Below are 20,236 nucleotides of genomic sequence, written 5' to 3' on the forward strand. Positions count from 1 at the left end.
TTCAATACATATTTATATATATATAATTTTAATTTGCTGAAAAATTTAGGGGGCTAGGCCGGGCAGTTTAAAAGGTTTAGCTGGTTGGGACGGGCACTTAATGGATAAAAATTTTAGGGCATAGTGGATAATTTATACATAAGTTATAATATCAAGTAGGGCCTCGGAAATATCACTCTATTTTGACATTTTTGTATTTCAAAGATATATTTTGTTTAATAATTGGAAAAATTATCAGTCATCTTAAAATAAAATTGTTTTGAGTAATATATAGTTTTTAGATTAAATTTATATGGAAAAAATTCTTTTTTTAAAACAAATTCACGAATAAATTATTCATCGAAATAAAATTTCATTATATCAAAATTGTATTAATAATTATACATGAGTGGATATAGTTTTAAGATTAAACGCTTATTAAGGCATTAGATGGTTTGCAGAACTTACGTAGATGAGCGAAACCATTGTAATCCACTCTAACAATCCGTGGTTTGAGCATTAATATACACTTATTAATATAGAGGTAATAATAATCAGAAATTGTTTAATGCAGAAATAAGTGTTTTTAAAATGGCTCAATTTTATAAAAAAACGGCTATCCTCAATATTTTACATGAAGATTTAGCACGTAGATGGCAAAACTTTTTGGTGATCTTTAAACAGAATTTTGAGGCTTGCTTAGTAATATTTTGGCTAAAATCTAAATTTAAAATAGGTTAAATCGAGAATATATTATTAATCAGAGTTAAAGACATTTTCGCAATTTTAGCTTATTATAGAACTAATCACATATTTGAAACTATACTAGATTTAGACCAATTAAAACCATTAACAAATAGGCAATTAATATAAACTATAAAAAAAAATTTATTCACGATTATTTTATTATATATATTTATTATTAATTGAAATCAAAAATATTTATAAAAGATAAATTTTGTAATAAGTTTTAAAAACGACTTATTTTATTTTAAAGATTCTTGCAAGTACATGTAGGACAACCATACGCATCCAATACTTGTCCATGGGCGCACTTGATGAACTTAAAGCAAGGCAAATCAGGACACTCTAATTTTCATTATTTTTTTTTGGTAAAATTAAAATAAGAACAACGAATATTTATATTTTTTAACGAAAACTCACAAAAGGGGGGGGGGGAATCTAAAGTTTCGAATGTTTTATTTGACATAACTAAATTGTAAGGGATAAGGTAGAATCCATGACATTGCCTAAGGATGAATTACCAAAATGTCCCTATAGAGGGAAATTTTTCAGTGGAAAAATATCTTCCACTTATCGCGCAGGGATAATCGGTGTAATATAGATTTTTATTTAAAAGTGATAATTTTTGTATCGGGAAACTTTTTCGAGATGACAAATTTAAAGATTCAGAAGTACTTTTAAGAAAACTGAAAACCATTTTTCTCAAATTTTTTTTGGTGGAGTAAATTATTCAAAATGTTGAATCTTTGTTGACCCGTGTACGAAATTAGAAATTAGGAATTAAAATTCAAAAAAAATATAAAAAAATTATGAATCGAAATAAAAATATTCCAAAAACAGGGATATGGAACCGGAATACTTTTTTTTTTAATCCAGATTCCAAAAACCACAAAAAGTTACTTTTTTTTAAAAAAAAAATTAAAGGAATAATTGTTAGCGTTGTTAAAAGGGGTCTATTTGAGCCTATTTTATAAGAAGGGTCAATTCAATATTTTAGACAGAAAAATATTGTACCCTAGGCCGTGAGATTTTGTTAATGGATGTTCAAAGCGTTATGACACATATGAGCCAAAATCTATAATATTTTTCCTAATAGAAATGTTAAGTTAATAAACCGGCTCAAAATAGCCTTTTAAAAACACTTAAAAATTATTATAAAAATCTTTAACAAAAAAAAACAAACCTTTTTTGGGGACACATTTGCATTCGCAATCATCATTATTCAAAACAAATCCCTTTTTACAAAATAAGTTGCAAGATTTTTTAGTTGGGCATTCTGTAAATTATAAAAATATGTTCTATTTAAATGGGATTAAAAATATATATAATTATTATAAAAATATTCATAATCTGTTTAACATATTTCTCATAAAATAAGATAAACATGATACCAAAATCAAAAATAATTAAATATAAGATTAATTAAATTTATTTTTTAAAATAAATAGTAAGATAAGAATTTTTTAAAGAAAAAACCGTTTAATGGTGGAATGCACTGACACAATTGACACCCTACGCTATTATAGATGAGACCATCTCGACATCTTATATTGCAAGGCTTATTTGACGGACATTCTGCGAATTAAAATATTTTATAACACAATAAACTAATTTTTTTCTTTTTCTTCTATAAAGTTTTAGAATTTTGCCATTTTATTCCTCTGGCTTTGGGCCTAATTAGGGGAAAAAATTAATATTTTTTTTTTGGATTGGGATTGGAGACAAGACACATTATCTCCAACCCCAATAACCAAGGTAGACAAGGAGGAGAGTGCATCAAAATGATATACTCCTCGCTGTAGTAATTTGAGGAGTATATTACATCACCCCTCTTAATACAAAAATCCTTCTCCATAATATGGTGACTTATTAAATAAGCTCTTAGAGATCCTATTTGGTTTTTCTAAGTGTTTGGTGGGCTCTATATTATTTGCGTTTTGACACAAAGTTTGGACACCTGGCAAATCTCGAGACTGTTTTAAAAAATCGACTCAAATCGAGTTCTTTAACAACATTATAACCGGCTATTTAAAAAAATAAGCCAAACCATGAGACCGCCGTTTAATTTAAAAGCGAATTTTTACTAATTATAATTATTTTTATTACCTTCGGCTTTAGGAATGCATTGACAATGTTTGCATCCCTTGCTATCGTAAATCAAGCCATAAATGCATTTAATGTTACATGGTATGTTAACACAGCCTGGAAAAGAGGTAACATTTAAAAAAAAATATTGATTTTTAATAAAATAATGTTTTCTGGCAAATTTTTGGGAACCTTAAATTTCAGAGAATTTTCTTATAATTATTCTTAAAAAAATTCAATATTAATTTTTAACAAAAATTATTTCCAAAAAATATTTAATTTAATTTATTTAAACGAGAAGAAAATAAAAATTAAATTTTTTGATGACCAGTGAAATCAAAATTTATTGTTTTATAATGTTTATTAAAAATGGATTTATGAAGGACATAAATATATAAAATTAAGTTTATAAGTCTAGTTTCAAAACTTGTTTTAGCTTTCACAACTGTTTAGTGTTGTTAAACGGCTCGTGAGCCGTTATTTTGCGGCTAACTCAATATTTTAGTCAGAAAAATAAAATATTGCACAAGTCTCGAGATTTCGATAATATATGTCTAAAAACTTTTGTTCCTTTAATGAGCAGAATCTTCAGACTTGCGTAATATTTTTCTGGATGAAATATTGAGTTAGCCCTCGATAAAAAATCGGCTCAAAACGAGCTGTTTAACAACACTAACTTTTACTTTTAGGCTCCATTTAGAATAAATGTTTTACCCAATTAATTGATTTAAAACTATAGACTTAAAACATCCCCTTTTTTTATGAATGCACAAATTATATAAATAAGTTCCTTTTTGTTTAACAGGGTTAAATATAAGTTGCATGCAAATGTATTTTAATATTTTTGTAATTATATTTTGAAAAAATGAAAATTTCTAACGATCTTACTGCTATAACTATTTTGATGGTAGGAATGGTACCCAACGATAGAGAAAAGGATTGGAATAAATGATAGTAGATGTCTATACATAATTTTTTTTTAAATATAATACCTTAATTTTTATTTTCAAAAAAAAATAGATTAAAAGTAAAGTTTATTTTGAAACTTCTAAAATAAAAATTATATTTTTGAAATCTATTTTTTAAAAAATCTTTATTTGAATAATAGACGAAAAAAAATTATCAAAATTTACATCAACAATTAAAAGGTCTTAAAAATTTGTTTTTTTTTGAATATTATGTTTTGGTCTGATAAAATGAATATACATATATATTTTTTTAAATATCTAGATGAACTTGTCTGAAGGTGATAATATATATAAAAATTTTTTTATACAAAACATTAAAATATAGTTATTTAAACTTGGCAGGGTTACAACACAAGAAATAACCATAATGTAACTGGTATTAAGTGGTCTAGAGGGAGTGTTTAAATATTTATAAAAGAATATTGTTTATTGATTATGACAATGTTTGTCATTTTAATATGAATTTTATTAAGGCTAAATTCCCCCCCCCGTTAAAAACAAAATACTATTCGCAAACTTTTGAAACTTTATTAGAAAAAATATATAAGCATTTTTTAAATATAAAATTTATAAACATGTCCAATATATAATTCTAAAAAAAATTTCAAAAAATTTAACTTCATCAAGATTTTAAAACTTCTGAAAGTTTTAAAACAATTCGAATTTTCAAAAAGATTTCGAACTTAACCTAAACTTGCTAATTTCTTTTAAAAAAATTTTATAAACCTTATCTAACATCGTTAATTTATTCTTATTTTTAAAACTTGTGTGACACATTCATTGCCTTGTCGGTCATACTTTTGCTTAAACTCTATACCATTGTGTGTTTTACCGTATTATTTGAAGCTTACATTTGTACGTACCAAAATTTTACAAACAAAAGCGCACTGGTGTAAAGCCATAAAAGCCAAGGTTATACCCTATGGAAACCCTTCTATTAGTTATTAAAAAAAAGAGAGGTAGAAGTACAATTCCTATCAAAAAAAATTTGGAGAGCCTTCTGAAAAAGTTTTCTAGTTATATATGCATTGAGCATTTTCAAAACACAATCCTTTTTATCTTAAATCTTCATTTTTAAAATCTTATAAGATCCAAAATCCTTATAAGATTTCCAAACAGAATTCGGGTACAATAATTTGTTATAGTGTAGCATATATTTCTTTAAAAAAAATTATTTATTTTTATGATTATTAAAACTTAAATAATAAAAATTAAAAAGCTTTTTGACATTCGACAATATTAACATAAATTTATATTTTTTCTTCTTTCTTAAAACATTTCATACATATACAAACACAATCAAAAAAAAATTTTTTTTTTTTTAAATTTAAATTTAAAACTAAGGTGTCTTCTTGCAAGTACAGTTAGAAGTATGACAACCTTGAGCATCCACTAGAAGTCCTAAGGGACATACTGACTCAGAGCATTTGGAATTTGGACATGCTAAAAAATAGAATTATTTTTTTTAAACCAACGTTAATATTGCCAACTGACCTTTTTTGGTTGTGGTTTTAGGTGATGGAGGTGGGCATTCACACAATTGACATCCATTGGAATCGTAAACTTGGCCATACTTGCAATTGAGGTTGCAAGGGGCATACGAACATCCTATATCAATAATTGTTAATCAGTTACATATTTTTTAAAAAAATATTTCCCAAAAATAAATTGTTTGATTTTATGCTGTTCCTAAAATCTGAAATTGGAATTGCCCTTCTTCAAAAGAGACCAAATCAAGATTTTTTTGGGGCAAAAAAGGAAATATTCCCTAAATTCTGCCTTCACAAGTTATCGCGAATTCGCGATACAAATATAATAATTTTACATCCATTTTTTGCATATATATTTCGCCGCGAATTCGCGCCAACTGCAAATTCAGGGTAGGGTAAGCTATTTCCCACGTAGCTGGCAATAAGGAACGTATGATCCCTTTTTTTTGAACCAAATCTCGTGGTATATTCATCAGCTAAAATTATCCTTTTTTAAAAGAATAATCTAAGAATATATATATTTTAAAGGAAAAAAAGGAAATAAAAACTTGGCGGAACGCATTCGCACCGCATGCCATCATTAAGTAAAGCGAAACCCTTTTTGCACGGTAAATTGCAAGGTTTATTGGGAAAGCAATCTACAAAATTTACGATATAATTTGGTAAAATAATTGATATGGATTAAATTTTTATTTTATCGTCATTGAAATGAAAGTCTTTAAAAAAGATATTCAATATATGTTTTTAATTAACATATCATAAAGGATTTTTGAAATTCTTAGGAATTACCTCTAGGAAAAATTAGGCATATTTATGTAGGATGTAGTGTTGTTAAATGGCTCGTTTTGACCCCTTTTTTTTAAAATGGCTAACTCAATATTTTATCCAGAAAAATATTGCAGAACCCTGGAGATTTTCTTCATAGAAGGAACAAAGGTCTAGGACACATTATATCGAAATCTAGAGGCTTAGAAAATATTTTTTCTGACTTATATTGAGTTAGCCGTTTTTAAAAAATCTGCTCAAAACGAGCCGTTTAACAGTAGGATGCAAATATTGACGGTTTTAATCATGACTCAGAGGACGAATATTTTATGAACTTGAGTTCACTCAAGTAAGTTTGGATCGATTTTCTTGACCCAAAACTTGTCTCAGTTTTTAACATTGTATCCTATCACAAAAATTTCATAATCTTGATCATAAAAAAAATTAAAAACAGCAATACTTAAGGATAGGAAATTTTTTTTTTTTTAAAAAGAATTTTAATAACAATCTTCAATTAAACCATTATTACAAATATTATATTGAAAATAAAATTTTTATTTCTTTTTTTAAAAAAATGACATTATGTAAGCCTTGTTTTTCTTAATATCTTATGGTTTAAAAAACAATTTTTTTCTTGTTTTTTTCATGCTTACACTACGAATAGTATGTTTATATGCAATTATTTTTTAAAATGAAACTAAGATATCTTTCTGGATCGCATATGCACCGGCATTCAGCTTCGATTAAATTGAACCCCGAAACGCAAAGTTTATCGCATGGAGGCTTTTTGTTTTGAAGACCTTGTAAAATTAAAATTATATATATTAAAAAATATTGCTTAATTTAAAAACAATTATATAATGTCTCATATTGAGGGTCTTAAAATACTCGTAATAAAAATTTATTGTAAGGATTTTAGGGAAATATTTCGGATTTCGTCTCAAATAAGTATCGGGTGGGAAAATTTCAGCAACGTTGAGTGGATCAGTTTGAATACATTATCCTCAGACCAGACATCTAATCTTATCGAGATATATAGTTATAGATATCTAGAACTATAAATTGTTAAAATTACTCTCTTAAAAGTAATATTTTCTTTAAAAAAATGAAAAATTATTTGTCACGGTCTTAAAAAAATATACAAAAAATGAAATGCAAAAAATATATTTAATTTATTATTCGAATTCGACTTAAAAAAACAATATGTTGTACTTAAACATTAATTTGTATTAATAAAAATACAATGTTGTTAAACGGCTCGTTTTGAGCCTATTTTTAAAAACGGCTAACTCAATATTTAGGCCAGAAAAATATTGGCTAATCCACGAGATTTGGATAATGTATGTCTAGAGACCTTTGTTCCTTTAATGAGTAGAATCTTCAGATTTACGTGATATTTTTCTGAATAAAATGGCTCAAAACGAGTCGTTTAATAATACTAATACTGAGCAATTTTTTTTTTATAAAATGTCATACTTAAAGTTTACAATTAAAATAAAATATCTTATTTATAAAATTATTAATTTAAACATTTGAAAGCTCATAGGAGGAGACTAGTGTTGTCTCAGGGCAGGTAATTTTTTTTTTAAAAAAACTTTGAGATTTCGAAATTTGAGTTCAAATATGTATTTTAATAAAGGTGCCTTGTTTCACAAATTGTTTCTTGAGAAATTTTAAATGCAAGTTTGAATTAATTTTTAACATTTTTACTAATAATTTTTCAATTTAAATGATAAAAATACTCAATTTTTTAAAAAATATTAACAATATTTATGGGAATTTAATTAATTGTGAAGACCTGGTGTAGATTTGGCGGGGTACGTATTAGCCATTTTTATGTAGGGAATATTTTAAATTTAAAGTAAATCTAACTAAATTTATAATTTTTTATATATTACATGACAGTTTTAAATGACAGCAAATTCTTTCGGGTGTTTTATATAATATGGTTGCAGCTGATAAATTTAACATATTTGACAATTTGTTTTCATTTATTTACTTAGTAATTAATATTTTTATATAAAAAAAATAAAAATAAAGGAGCGCCATGATACGCAACGCAAAGGGATAATAGATACCCCGGGTGTTTTTCATAATTCTTAAATTATCATATTTCAACAATTAAATATTCTTTAGTTAACAGATTTACAATACAGATTCTCAAGCATCTTCAATTATATATCATATTTTACATATTATATTCATCATATTTTAATTACTAATTACTAATAATACATATTATTTTATATAATATCTAAATTGAATGAAACATTAAATTAAATTTATACCATTTTTCAATATGTAAAATGTAATAAGGGAGAAAAAAAAATAATTAAATTTTTAAGAAAGAAACAATAGTTCGTTTCAAAAATAAAATATTTATTTAGGGACATTTTTTATTAAATAAAGATACATTAAGTATCTTATGTATCTTTATTTAATTAAGCCAAAGGAGTAAAGAAAAGATTGATTTGATGACAAATCGTTATAATAATTTTTTATTGTTAACTTCAAAACTGTGACGAAAAAATAAATTGTTCAGTGTTTGTTGTATAACATCATAAATTTAATGTTTAAGTATGACAAAAAAGAAAAATATAAATAAGATCATGTTGGTTGGTTTCTCAAAATCTGGTATAAGAAAATATCCCCCAATTTAAATTTCTGCTCGAGACCAATTAATAATACTTAATTAAAAAATATTGGAATTATTATCATTTTGCTGGCTAAGAGTTGAGGGTTAAATTGTTTTACATTTTTGAGATATATTCTATGATCCTGAATTATTCTGAAACAGGTTTCTCGAATCGGAGGAGATGGGATATTTAAGTTCCAACCTTTCATTTCCCATTTAGATATAAGGTTAAAAAAAATTAGACAAATATATAAATTTGAATATAAGTTTGGATATTTTAAGTTAAAACCAGGGTTGCCAGATCTCCCACTTTTGGCATAATTTCCCGATTTTTTTAAACTTTAGTTTATGCCAAAACACGCCGTCTATTGCTTTATGCTTTCTCCTGATTTTTATGCTTTCTTCCAATTTTTTAAATATAAAATGATTAAAAATAGCTTAATCAGAAATTTAATCTAACATAAAAGTCATCTTAAGTATAATATGCAATACAAAATTTTAATATCAACCATGGAGGACTCCATGATGCAAAACAAAAGCATTCATCAAGGCACAAAAAATATTTTCAATTTACAAAATAAGGAATCAACAAATAATATCTAACCATACTTCAAAAACAATAATTTATGGGATAATAATACAGCAATAGCCGAAAACGACATTCATCTCCCACACGACAAAACATTTGTTTAGTTATTTATCTACAGATTGCGCTAACAAACCTATTGCTTATACTCCTTCCTTATTTAGCCAGCAGAAGCATATGTAGTGGAAATGAAAGTCTCATAGAAAAATTAAAAAAAAAAATTATAAACGATATATTAGTTGTGCTGTATTATAATTTTTAAGGAAGGTAAAACTAAATTACATAATCATAAAATTATGTTTCACACCCGAGTACACAGTTAATTGACTTTGGTTTACAAATAACTATGATACCCAAATTTGTGACCTCTATAAATCCTATCCCATCCTGTAAATCAGTTCGAAGATAAATGATACAAAAAGACCTATACCGTAGATTGGAGGGAAATGTACAGACAAAAGAAAGATGTTATCATATTATCATCCCATAAATGAGTGCTGCAAAGAACGTTCCAGAATAAGAAGTATCAAGAAAAATTCCATGGTTGATGGGTTTCACAATCGTCTCGTTTATGGCACATGAGCAGTGCGATATCCATTACATGCATTACAACCTTGGAAAGTGAGGGTCAAAATCTCGAGGTTACAGTTAATCATCAGGTAGAGGCCTTCGATGAAAGAGGATATTCGTTATTCTTCAACATGGAGCCTTACAAGGTAATTTTCCGGAACCCGACCCCGACTTTCAATTTTGATGCCCCGAACCCAGCTCGAGCAAAAAATTTTATTCCAGCTCGATCCGATTTATAAAACTATTTTGGAATTTGGATCCTATGAACAATTTTAAAACTATAAAAAAATTCGAGGATAGTTAAATTTAATAGATCCTGGATGTATATAAAAAAAAGTATCGAACGAAAAATATTTCGTAACTGTTATTACAAATTAATATTCCCAGATTCTATGTTGGCTAACAGTAGAATATAATACATATTTTATTTTACCTAAATAGAATGTGAAGTAAATGATAAGAGTTTCAACTAGTCACAAAATTGCGCATTTAGGAAAACCTTTTGTTTGGGGAAATGGGAATTACGTAAAGGAATGAATTGACATGTTTAAGATTAAATATAACGTATGATTTTTGATTTGACATTTCGCTGAAACAAAATGATTATTGAGCATATTTTTAATATTTTACAGCCGGCCTCTAGCCCAAGCCCGAGATAAAAAGTCGTCCATTTTCGAGCCTCGCCTGAAGCTCAGGTCGGGCAGCAGCAAGCCTCTCTATCTGTACATCACGAGACAAAAATAATATCAACTGACCTTTATTGGTTGTGGCTATCGATGTCAACTGACCTTTTTTGGTTATGGCTATAGATGTCAATTGAACCTTTTTGGTTGTGATTATCGATGGCGGAACTGGATTGCATTTGCACAATTGGCACCCATTGGCATCGTTAAGCAGGCCATACATACATCGGATGTCGCATGGGATGATCGAACATTCTATATAAAACATCTTAATTAGGTATTCCCTTGTGAAATGGTAAAATATTTTACAAAAATAATTTGTTGTTTTATGCATCTTCTAACCTACCATTATTGCCTATTTGAAAAGAACTTAACAACTAAAATTGTGATAATCTTACTAACGGTCGCATTATGAATTATCACTGTCCGATGAAATACAAATATTAGGTTAATTGAATTATAAAACTTTGAAAAAAAAAGATAAAAAAACAATAAATCTTCTTTATAATGTGAGTAGTATTGTTAAATAATTTACCGTTTATGATTATTAAAAAAACGACTAATCAAGACTTTAGCCAAAATAATATCGCCTACCTCTAAGAGATTTTGCATGTAGATGGCAGAAAGTGAAGATTTGTTCCTCCTTTGACCAAATCTCAAAAAAAAAATCGGCTAAATTTAAAAAAAATATTGCCCAATGCCTAGAGATATTTCCTGTGTAAATAGCAGAAAATGATAGTTTGCTCATCCTTTAAATGAAATCTCAAGTCATATATATTCATTGACTAAATTGCAGAGTTGTTAAAGGATCTGATACAAGTATCTAGATCCTGTATCTAGATATAAAAATGTGGTATGTATCTAGATAGATTTTTGATTAAATAATCTGTATCTAGATATTATTTTAGACGTTGTATCTGTATCTAGATCCATTTAAAAAGTATCTTTTAACAACTCTGCTAAATTTCTATTTATTTTTCAAAATAGGCTAAATTAAGATTTTTGACAACACGAAATGTTACTATTTGAATGGAAAAAAATGTAAGAATTTTATTTAAAAAACAAAAATAAAACTTTGTAGGACGCATTTGCACTGAATACCATCATTAATTAAAACGAAATCCTTTCCGCACACCAAATTACAAGGTTTTTTGGATGGGCATTCTGAAAATTATAATATTTTTTTTTTGTGAAATATTATGGATTAAATATTTACGATGAATTATTTCATCATATATTAACATGAATCTAAAGGATTTTCAGTAAAATTCTTAGGATTTATTTTCTAAGGAAAATAAGAACTTATTATTTAGGATGTAAAATATAACGGTTTTTATGATAAAGTCAAATAAATGCTTTTACTTTAGCCTACCAAAAATAAATCTTCACATAACGTCGATCATTTAAAATTTAAAACGCCAATATTTAGGAATGGGGTGGAAAAAAGTTATTGTTATCATAAAAAAAATAATAATTTTATAAAAAATCCTCATAATAAAATATAAATTTTACTAATTAATATATTATTTCAATAATAAAATTTTAGAAAGTTTAAAATTTTTTTTAAAAAAATAATTATTATATACGCCTATTTTTTTTTTAAAAAAAACCCTTTGTTTTTCTTTGTTTTTTCTTCTTCTCATACTTACATTAATGTTGTTAAACGGCTCAATTTAAGCCGATTTTTAAAAACGGCTAACTCAATATTTTATCCGAAAGAAGGAGAGAAAGAAAGAAAGAAAGAAAGAAAGAAAGAAAGAAAGAAAGAAAGAAAGAAAGAAAGAAAGAAAGAAAGAAAGAAAGAAAGAAAGAAAGAAAGAATATTATGCGAACCTAAAGATTTTGCTCATAGATGGCATATAGGATTGAACATGTATTGGCGGAATCTTGACGCTTAGGCAATATTTTCCTGGCTATAATGTTGAGTTAGCCGTTCATACTAACTTACATACACTACACTAAATAGTATATAATAATAAATAATATGCAATAATTTTAAAAATAAACTGTTTAAAAAAACAAACTTAGCGGAGAGCACTTGCACCGACAATTATCTTCATCTAAAACGAAACCCTCAAGGCAATGTAAATTGCAAGGCTTTTTTTTGATTGGAAAATCTGTAAAATTAAAAATATTTCAAAATTAAATCAAAATATAATGGGGTAAAAACCCCGCATTCTGGCTAAAGTTTATGCTTAATTAATCTTAAAAGACGATCTAAATTAGAGTTCCGCTATAAGAGGGTTTAGACTGCCAGACCCATCTTCTCATCGTTTAAATTTTATTTTTTCCTCTCGACCGCCCATCCCATAGTTTTATTTTTTAAAAATTCACCGGCCGAAAATTTACTTTCATTTTATCTTTAACTACTTATATAATACATGTAATATTATGGAGAAAAAAATATAATAATAATCTTTAATAAATATACTTTCGTCCTTGTTAATTTCCACCAGAAAAAATTGTACAAATGCACTTTCTTTCCCTCCTGCTCATTGTTATAATTTTAATCCGCTTAACCACCCTTTCGCCCGCCCAATGTCTAGAATCGACCTCTAATCTAAGTAGCGGTGATTGGATGATGAAAATTTAAAAAAAATTTCTTACCCACATCCATAGGAATGCATTGACAATGTTTACATCCTTCGCTATCGTAAATCAGGCCATACGGGCATTTAATATTGCAAGGTTTTTTGTTAGGGCAATCTTAATAATTTTTAAATTGAAGATTATTTATTTTTTTTATTGATTGATAAAAAAAACTTAAATATTAAATTTTTATTTGATAAAAATTTATAATTATAAGAAATACATTTTTCTTCTGCAGAATTCGAAGCCGGAAGTTCAACCTGATTTGACTTAGATAGGGAAAAAAGGAATCCATGAAATATATGATTAAGTAATATTTTGTTTGTTTAATATTTTTTTATATTGATTTAGACTGCGATTTGCTTTAATTTCTCCTAAATTTGATTTTAAAAGAAAGAAACTCTCTCCTTAATTTTCTATTTTTTTTATAAAATCTTCTTCTATTTAAAAACGTGGGAAATTTTTTTTGAAAAACTTAAGTTTTAAATCAGATATTCATATTAAAAAGTTGATATAAATTTCATTTTCTTTAAAGTAAAATTGGAAAACAACTCTTCCCAAAGGATACACGATTCTTAAGGGATTTTGATCTGTTATTCTTAAGCGTAATAATTCACTCAGAATTAGAATGATTTTACTAAACCATCGCCCAGCCCAGCCATTAACTCTAAAGGATAAAATAACATCTGTTGTAACCGTTTTAAAATTTCAGCGTAATCAATCCATCTTATTTTGATATCATATTTTCTCAAAGATGCCACGAGTCTATTTTACTAGAGTACTAAATTATAAATATCAGAGTTATTCTTCAAAATACGATAAAATTAAATTTTTTGTTTATAATGAGGATAATGGTTGAAGGCATTAAACAAGAATGTACAGTGATTTTTCTCAGAATTAAGAATAGTGTATAAGGGATATCAAGTATAGTGTTAGACAAGAATTAAAGATATTTAAAAAACAGTAATAATGATCTATTTATATAATTTTGCTGTTTTCTTATATAACAAAAATATGGCCTCAGAATAGTAATAAAAATAAATAAACATTTCTCTATAACAAAGCTAATATATATCTTTTTTTTAAAATGATACATTAACTCTTTTTGTTTTTAATTAAATAAACATTATATCAAAATATATGTACCATATTATATCAAAATATATATAATGGATGCTAGTTAAACATTGTATACTGACCTAAACTTTACAATTAGGGAAACAAGTTTGCCTAAGACTCCGGACATGATTTTGGTGTGCCCCAAGAAGGATCAGTCACCGCCCGACAATCAACGGTATCCTCACAGGTATCGTTAACGTCAACGACAACAGGATGTCTAAAGATACTCTCCTCAACAACGGGACTTCACTGAATATCGCAGAGGCTAAGCTCTCGTATGGACCGTTGATGTCTACCTTCACCAAGGTGGTGGCCAGAAGAGGATTCAAGCCTAGGATCTACCGACTACATATCTCAATAACAACGAAGGTAGCTCCACGCACGGCCCAGCTAACCAGACGAAAACTACATCCCAATTACCCAACAGCACTTGACGGCGGGTGCAATCGAACCGGCACGGGACGACCAAATCTGTTCTCCTCTCTGTTATCCTAAAATCTGATGGATCTTCGAAGTCATTATTGACTTTTCTGAAGTATTCAAAAACTTTTTACATTATCCCTTTAGGCTCAAGTCAATTCCACTCATGTCTACAAATAGAAAAAGCTAAATACACTTGCAAAATTGACATAAGATCTGCTTTCTTCTCAATCCCGCTGGAAATGCAAGTTAGAAAATTCTTCAGAGGTAGCTTCCAAAGCCAGTCGTACAGATACAAAGTCCTTTCCATGGGTGCCTCATTTAGTCCATAAAGCTTACATAGCATAATATTTGACGTATGTGCCAAGACGGTATGCAATGCGAACTATAACGTATTAATCTATGGAGAGATTAAATTTAAATGGTCTACAAGATCACCAAAATGCACAGTGGGTCTTACAATTGCCCTAAATAAATTAGTGCTGGATCAACATTACATTACTTACTTGGGAATTCCCATCGACTTAGTCAACAAAACTATCAAGGTAGATAACAATACCAGATGGGGGCTGGCAAAGTGCCTAGATGTGCTTAAAAGACATCCTATCAAAGGCTAAGAACCTGTTGAGTTATAACAGCAAGAGTATTGGGAGTCGTCAACCACGTCGGTGTCTTGGTTATTTTCTCCCTACTACGTCATGATGAACGAGACCTAGCTAGCGCCCTTAACGTAACAGACACATACATCGCCTTCAAAATGGCCGACATTATTATCGGAACCCTGCAAGAGCCTATTCAATTATGCTACCATGCCAGCAATGCAGTTTATGTAGACCCCTCAGACTCGCACATTGGCATCTCCTTCTGGGGTTACGAAAACATGTCTGCCTCCTATCAAGAAGCGCTACTATTGTTTAACACCCAGCGCATGCCATATGCCACATCAACGCGAAAGAAATACTGGATGCAGGAGTAGGAGCACTTCAGCCATTCAATAAGGAAAACGCTCCCCCGATAATATTCACAGACTCCTCAGTATGCTTCTTCGCCTACAAAAAAGGAGGATCCAGATCGCCATCAATTTAGATATGTCCTCAATCAAAAATCCTGAACAAACTAGGTTTGCCGAATTTTACTGCAATAGCTCAAAACATATAATGGGTTCCCACCGAAAAAACCCCGCGAATGAGCCTTCGAGAACAAGGATCGGGAACAAAGCCCCTCATCTCTTCGAAAATACCATACAATAAAACATCATTTATAACATGGAGACTTCCCTCTTCGGGCAAAAAACGATTAACAAACATTCACTTATTTCTGGACTTTCTTTACCCACAACTACCAGGACTTCCCCACAGACCCCTATAACCTGAAATCTTAATCAAATACCGATTAACACAGAAGACCTTCAATAAACCAAATATTCAAGTAACAACGGATACACTAAGAATATAGCTTCCCCGCGCCAATAGATATATATTACGCAATTATGACAAATTTTCTCCATTGTTGCTCCTATTGTTTATTTAATGGAAAGGGGATCTTTCAATTTTTTATTAGGAATATACCCCTATAGAAGGCGTAGTCATTAAATGAATCGGTTTCTAACAGAGGACAGTATTCAGGGAATCGTTTAAACCAAACTGTTGACCCTAATGGTCATATATCTTGATCAATAACTGACCATTCATTTATTAAAATGCATTAAAAAGTGTAAATACATTGAAGTCCGTGTTTGAAAGTATAATTTAGACTAAAGATAAAATTATATTTAAACGAAATGCCTATCAATGGCATGGCTTCTTATTACAACCGATGACATTTAAAACAGATTACACTTTGCGTATATTTTGAATAAATAGATAATTTCTTGGTCGGTATTAATGTCATCGATATTGTGAGATAAAACAATCTCAACTTTTCAGTTTTTATTTTCATTTATATTATTAAATGATAGTTAATATGCGTTTTAAAAAGATATAATTTGATTAATATATTATATTTTACAAAAAACATAACCATACCTTTTTCGAAATGGAAGTCAAATGAGAAGGAATGGCATCTAAGGATGGCAGAGAAAGAAATGAACAAAATGGCTGATTGTTGATCTCTATGCATATCATGGATTTAAAGATGTTTTTTAAAAAAAAAATTTTTAAATATTTTTTAAGGTTTTTTGCAGAAAATTGCTTGATATTTTTTATATTGCTAATTGAAAGATAGGATTTAGTAAATTAAAATAATGATTCTTGCAAAAATTTTGATTTAGATTTGCCAAAAAATACGAATTATATATTTTGGATGATGTAAAATTACGAATACTGCGTAGAAAATGTAAAATTACTAAATTCAAATGCTAAATAATCAAACTTTTTAAAAATTTCCATGTATCAATTATATCAAACTTATCCATTATATTTCGGTTTAAATACACATATATTTTTTTAAAAAAACCATATATTCTATAGTATTCTTGTTTGATTTTGTAAGTAGATTTTATATCTATCTTTTATGCCATGACTTGAGCTAGTTATCTTCCTAAATAAAATATATAAATTTCAGAGACCTGCAGGACCAGGTACATGACCCGAACCTTATTTTAATCCAGGCTGAAATTTTTTTTTTAAAAAAAAGATCCGTGCCGGGGTGTGCAAATGGTACTTCTAACCAGGTCTCCGATAAATGTATAATAGTTTATGCATTAAGATCATAGTTTTTAAAATTGGCCGCGTTTTGAGGTTGAACATTTCCATATTAGATAGATGATTATCTACTTTTGCATCTGAAACATTACCATATTCACTTATACCTGCATATAATTTAGGTCGTTTTTTAAAATATGTTTAACAAATCGTGCCTAGCGAACTCCACTCCATTATGCATCGTTACAATGTTAAGTGTTTTTAATTGTATTTGATATAATTGAGGCTTATTTCATTTTTTTTGCAAAATTCTTTATAATTTTTATTATATACCAACTTATAATGTTGTGCTTACGCAGCTTTTACAAATTGGTGGCAAGGCCACTACAAACTCAAATCTTTCATCGGAAATTGTTGAATTCTTATCATTTATCTTGCAGATTCATTTATATTACTATTACCTATACTCACCATATAATTTAGCAATTAAAATATAAGGACTGTTACTTTTAATAACTTAAGATAATTTTTTGTGATACATATCTTGATTCAAACTTAACTTGTCTTAACTATATACTAAGCTGTGCTTCGGATAATGCTGAAGAAGGTGCTATCAGCCTGTTATATAAATTTTCCTCCTTTATATCGTTAATTTTTTTTTAGCTCACCCTCTCCCCTAAATTTTCACAGAGTTTTAGCAAAACTAAACCACCACGACAATAAGCTAAGGCCAAATATTCTATTAATTTTATATTTTTTTTAAAATTAAAACTCAGTATTTAACATTGGATAATAATTATGTTAGTTATATTTCCTAAAAATAAATCATCTAAGGAGAATATATAATGAATGATTATTGTTTACTATGGGCGTAGGGTATAGGTTGAATAGGAGAAAATAGGGGCAGATCTGCTTTTAATTTGTATTTGTATTTATATTTTATTTTTTTTGGTGCTATTTTCGATGATATGAATTTTCTTTTTTATTTATGTGAGGGAGGGGGCAGGGTAATATAGTGATTGATTTAGGGGATGTATAGAAATAATTGTAATTAACTTTAAAATCAATGAGCAAATATGGAAAATATATAATAATTCACACCATAATCCGCCACGATCCAAGAATTTCGATGTATGCCCCACAATCTCCCTTTTTCCGACCGAAGACTGGCACTCTCTAGGTGGCCTATCTCCCAGTAATATAAAGTTATAAAGTTAAATTAGGGTATATATAAAAACTTTTATCGTTAATAAAATAATATTAAGCCATAGTAATGCGCTTATAATATCTATGGCTATGGCATAAATATTTTTATAATCTATAACGGTAACATTAAAAAAAGTAGTTAGACTAATGATAACATTCATTCGATAATGTAACTAATATAAGGAGATTAATTTATAGTACATATATCTAAGTATGCAGCATAATATAATATATAATTTTGAAAAGTATTATTAATATTTCATTGAAAATAACATAATTCTTACACATCTTATAACCAGTTATACTTGTCACAGATCTCGAAATTGTTATAACATTATTATTATTGACATGTATATTTTTATCCAAATCAATTCTCTCCTCATATATATATCATATACCCATTATCTTCTTAATTTATTTAAAAAACCCACTATAATATTTAAATTTCTAATTTTACATAGAAACACCTATTAATAACTTATTAACGGTTATCTTTGATATAAAATTATTAGAGAAACCCTATCCCTCGAATCTTAATTTATCGGGAAGTCTCATCTTTCCTTTTCTATGTTTGCTCAAGGAAATAACCTTTTTATCCTTTTTTTTGATATAATTTGTTATCATCTCAAGGAAATTCACATGATTTTCCAATTCCATTTATCAATAGTATACCTAAATGATAATCCTTCAAGAAATATATCGATATGATATTCTGAATGCTAAAAAAGAAAATAATTAAAAAATAATATATTTAATCGGCCTCTTTTCTTTTCTTTTCTTTTCTTTTCTTTTCTTTTCTTTTCTTTTCTTTTCTTTTCTTTTCTTTTTCTTTTCTTTTCTTTTCTTTTCTTTTCTTTTCTTTTCTTTTCTTTTCTTTTCTTTTCTTTTCTTTTCTTTTCTTTTCTTTTCTTTTCTTTTCTTTTCTTTTCTTTTCTTTTCTTTTCTTTTCTTTTCTTTTCTTTTCTTTTCTTTTCTTTTCTTTTCTTTTCTTTTCTTTTCTTTTCTTTATAATCGACATTTTCTCACAGCCTTGTGGAACCAAATGCCCACCTGGTTTTATGCCCAGTCTACCCCTGTGTGGTTACGCATTTATAAATATATATATTATTATATAAAGATAACATCATTCAGATATGTTATCGATCATAATCAAAGGGTTTCTTTTCGATTAAAATTTATTATAGAACTAATCCACATATTTGGAATTACCAGATTAGATACTTTATTAAAAATTGTTTATTCGGGATTATTTTCCCTCGACAAATAATCACTACCCAACCTCATAGAATTTTTCATTCCAAGCTTATCATTCTTTTCATTCAGAAATGTTTAAGGAATAATTATTGATCAGAGTCAAGGGCCTCTTTTCAATTAGATATCATAAGAACTAATCAAAGATTTGTTGTCAGATTAGATCAAAAACTTTTATAACTTTTAAAAATTATTTTATTTTGGGATTATGATTTATTTTTTTAAAAAAATATCCTTTACAAAAATTGGAAATATGTATATAAATATAAAGTATATTAGAAATATTAAAATATAAATTTTCAAAATGATTTTAGATTTTAATTAGCATCGCTTCTTGCAAGTGCATGTAGGGCAACCATTAGAGTTCGTTACATGTCTATGGGTGCATGTCATATATTCGAAGCAGGGCAGATCTTGGCGTACTAATTTTCATTATTTTCATTATTTTTGTAAAAAAGTAAAAAAAAGGAAATTTGAAGAGTAAATTCATTCAAGTTATGCTGA

At 27.9% G+C, this 20,236-nt stretch overlaps 1 protein-coding gene across 1 annotated transcript; it reads right to left on the minus strand.

The window, feature by feature from the left end:
- Window positions 1-970: 970 nt before the first annotated feature.
- On the minus strand, window positions 971-6,431 carry LOC135930312 (antistasin-like). Its single transcript, XM_065467094.1, has 8 exons — window positions 6,413-6,431; window positions 5,815-5,904; window positions 5,271-5,384; window positions 5,139-5,219; window positions 2,830-2,925; window positions 2,200-2,298; window positions 1,907-1,999; window positions 971-1,068 (listed from the first exon to the last, which is right to left on the minus strand). Exons 1-8 carry the CDS (start codon window positions 6,429-6,431, stop codon window positions 971-973), a joined length of 690 nt encoding a protein of 229 aa, XP_065323166.1.
- Between the last annotated feature and the right edge of the window lie 13,805 nt (window positions 6,432-20,236).

Source organism: Gordionus sp. m RMFG-2023, chromosome 5, assembly GCF_954871325.1.
Source record: "Gordionus sp. m RMFG-2023 chromosome 5, tfGorSpeb1-WG-v2, whole genome shotgun sequence".
In the NCBI taxonomy this organism is placed as follows: domain Eukaryota; kingdom Metazoa; phylum Nematomorpha; class Gordioida; order Chordodea; family Parachordodidae; genus Gordionus; species Gordionus sp. m RMFG-2023.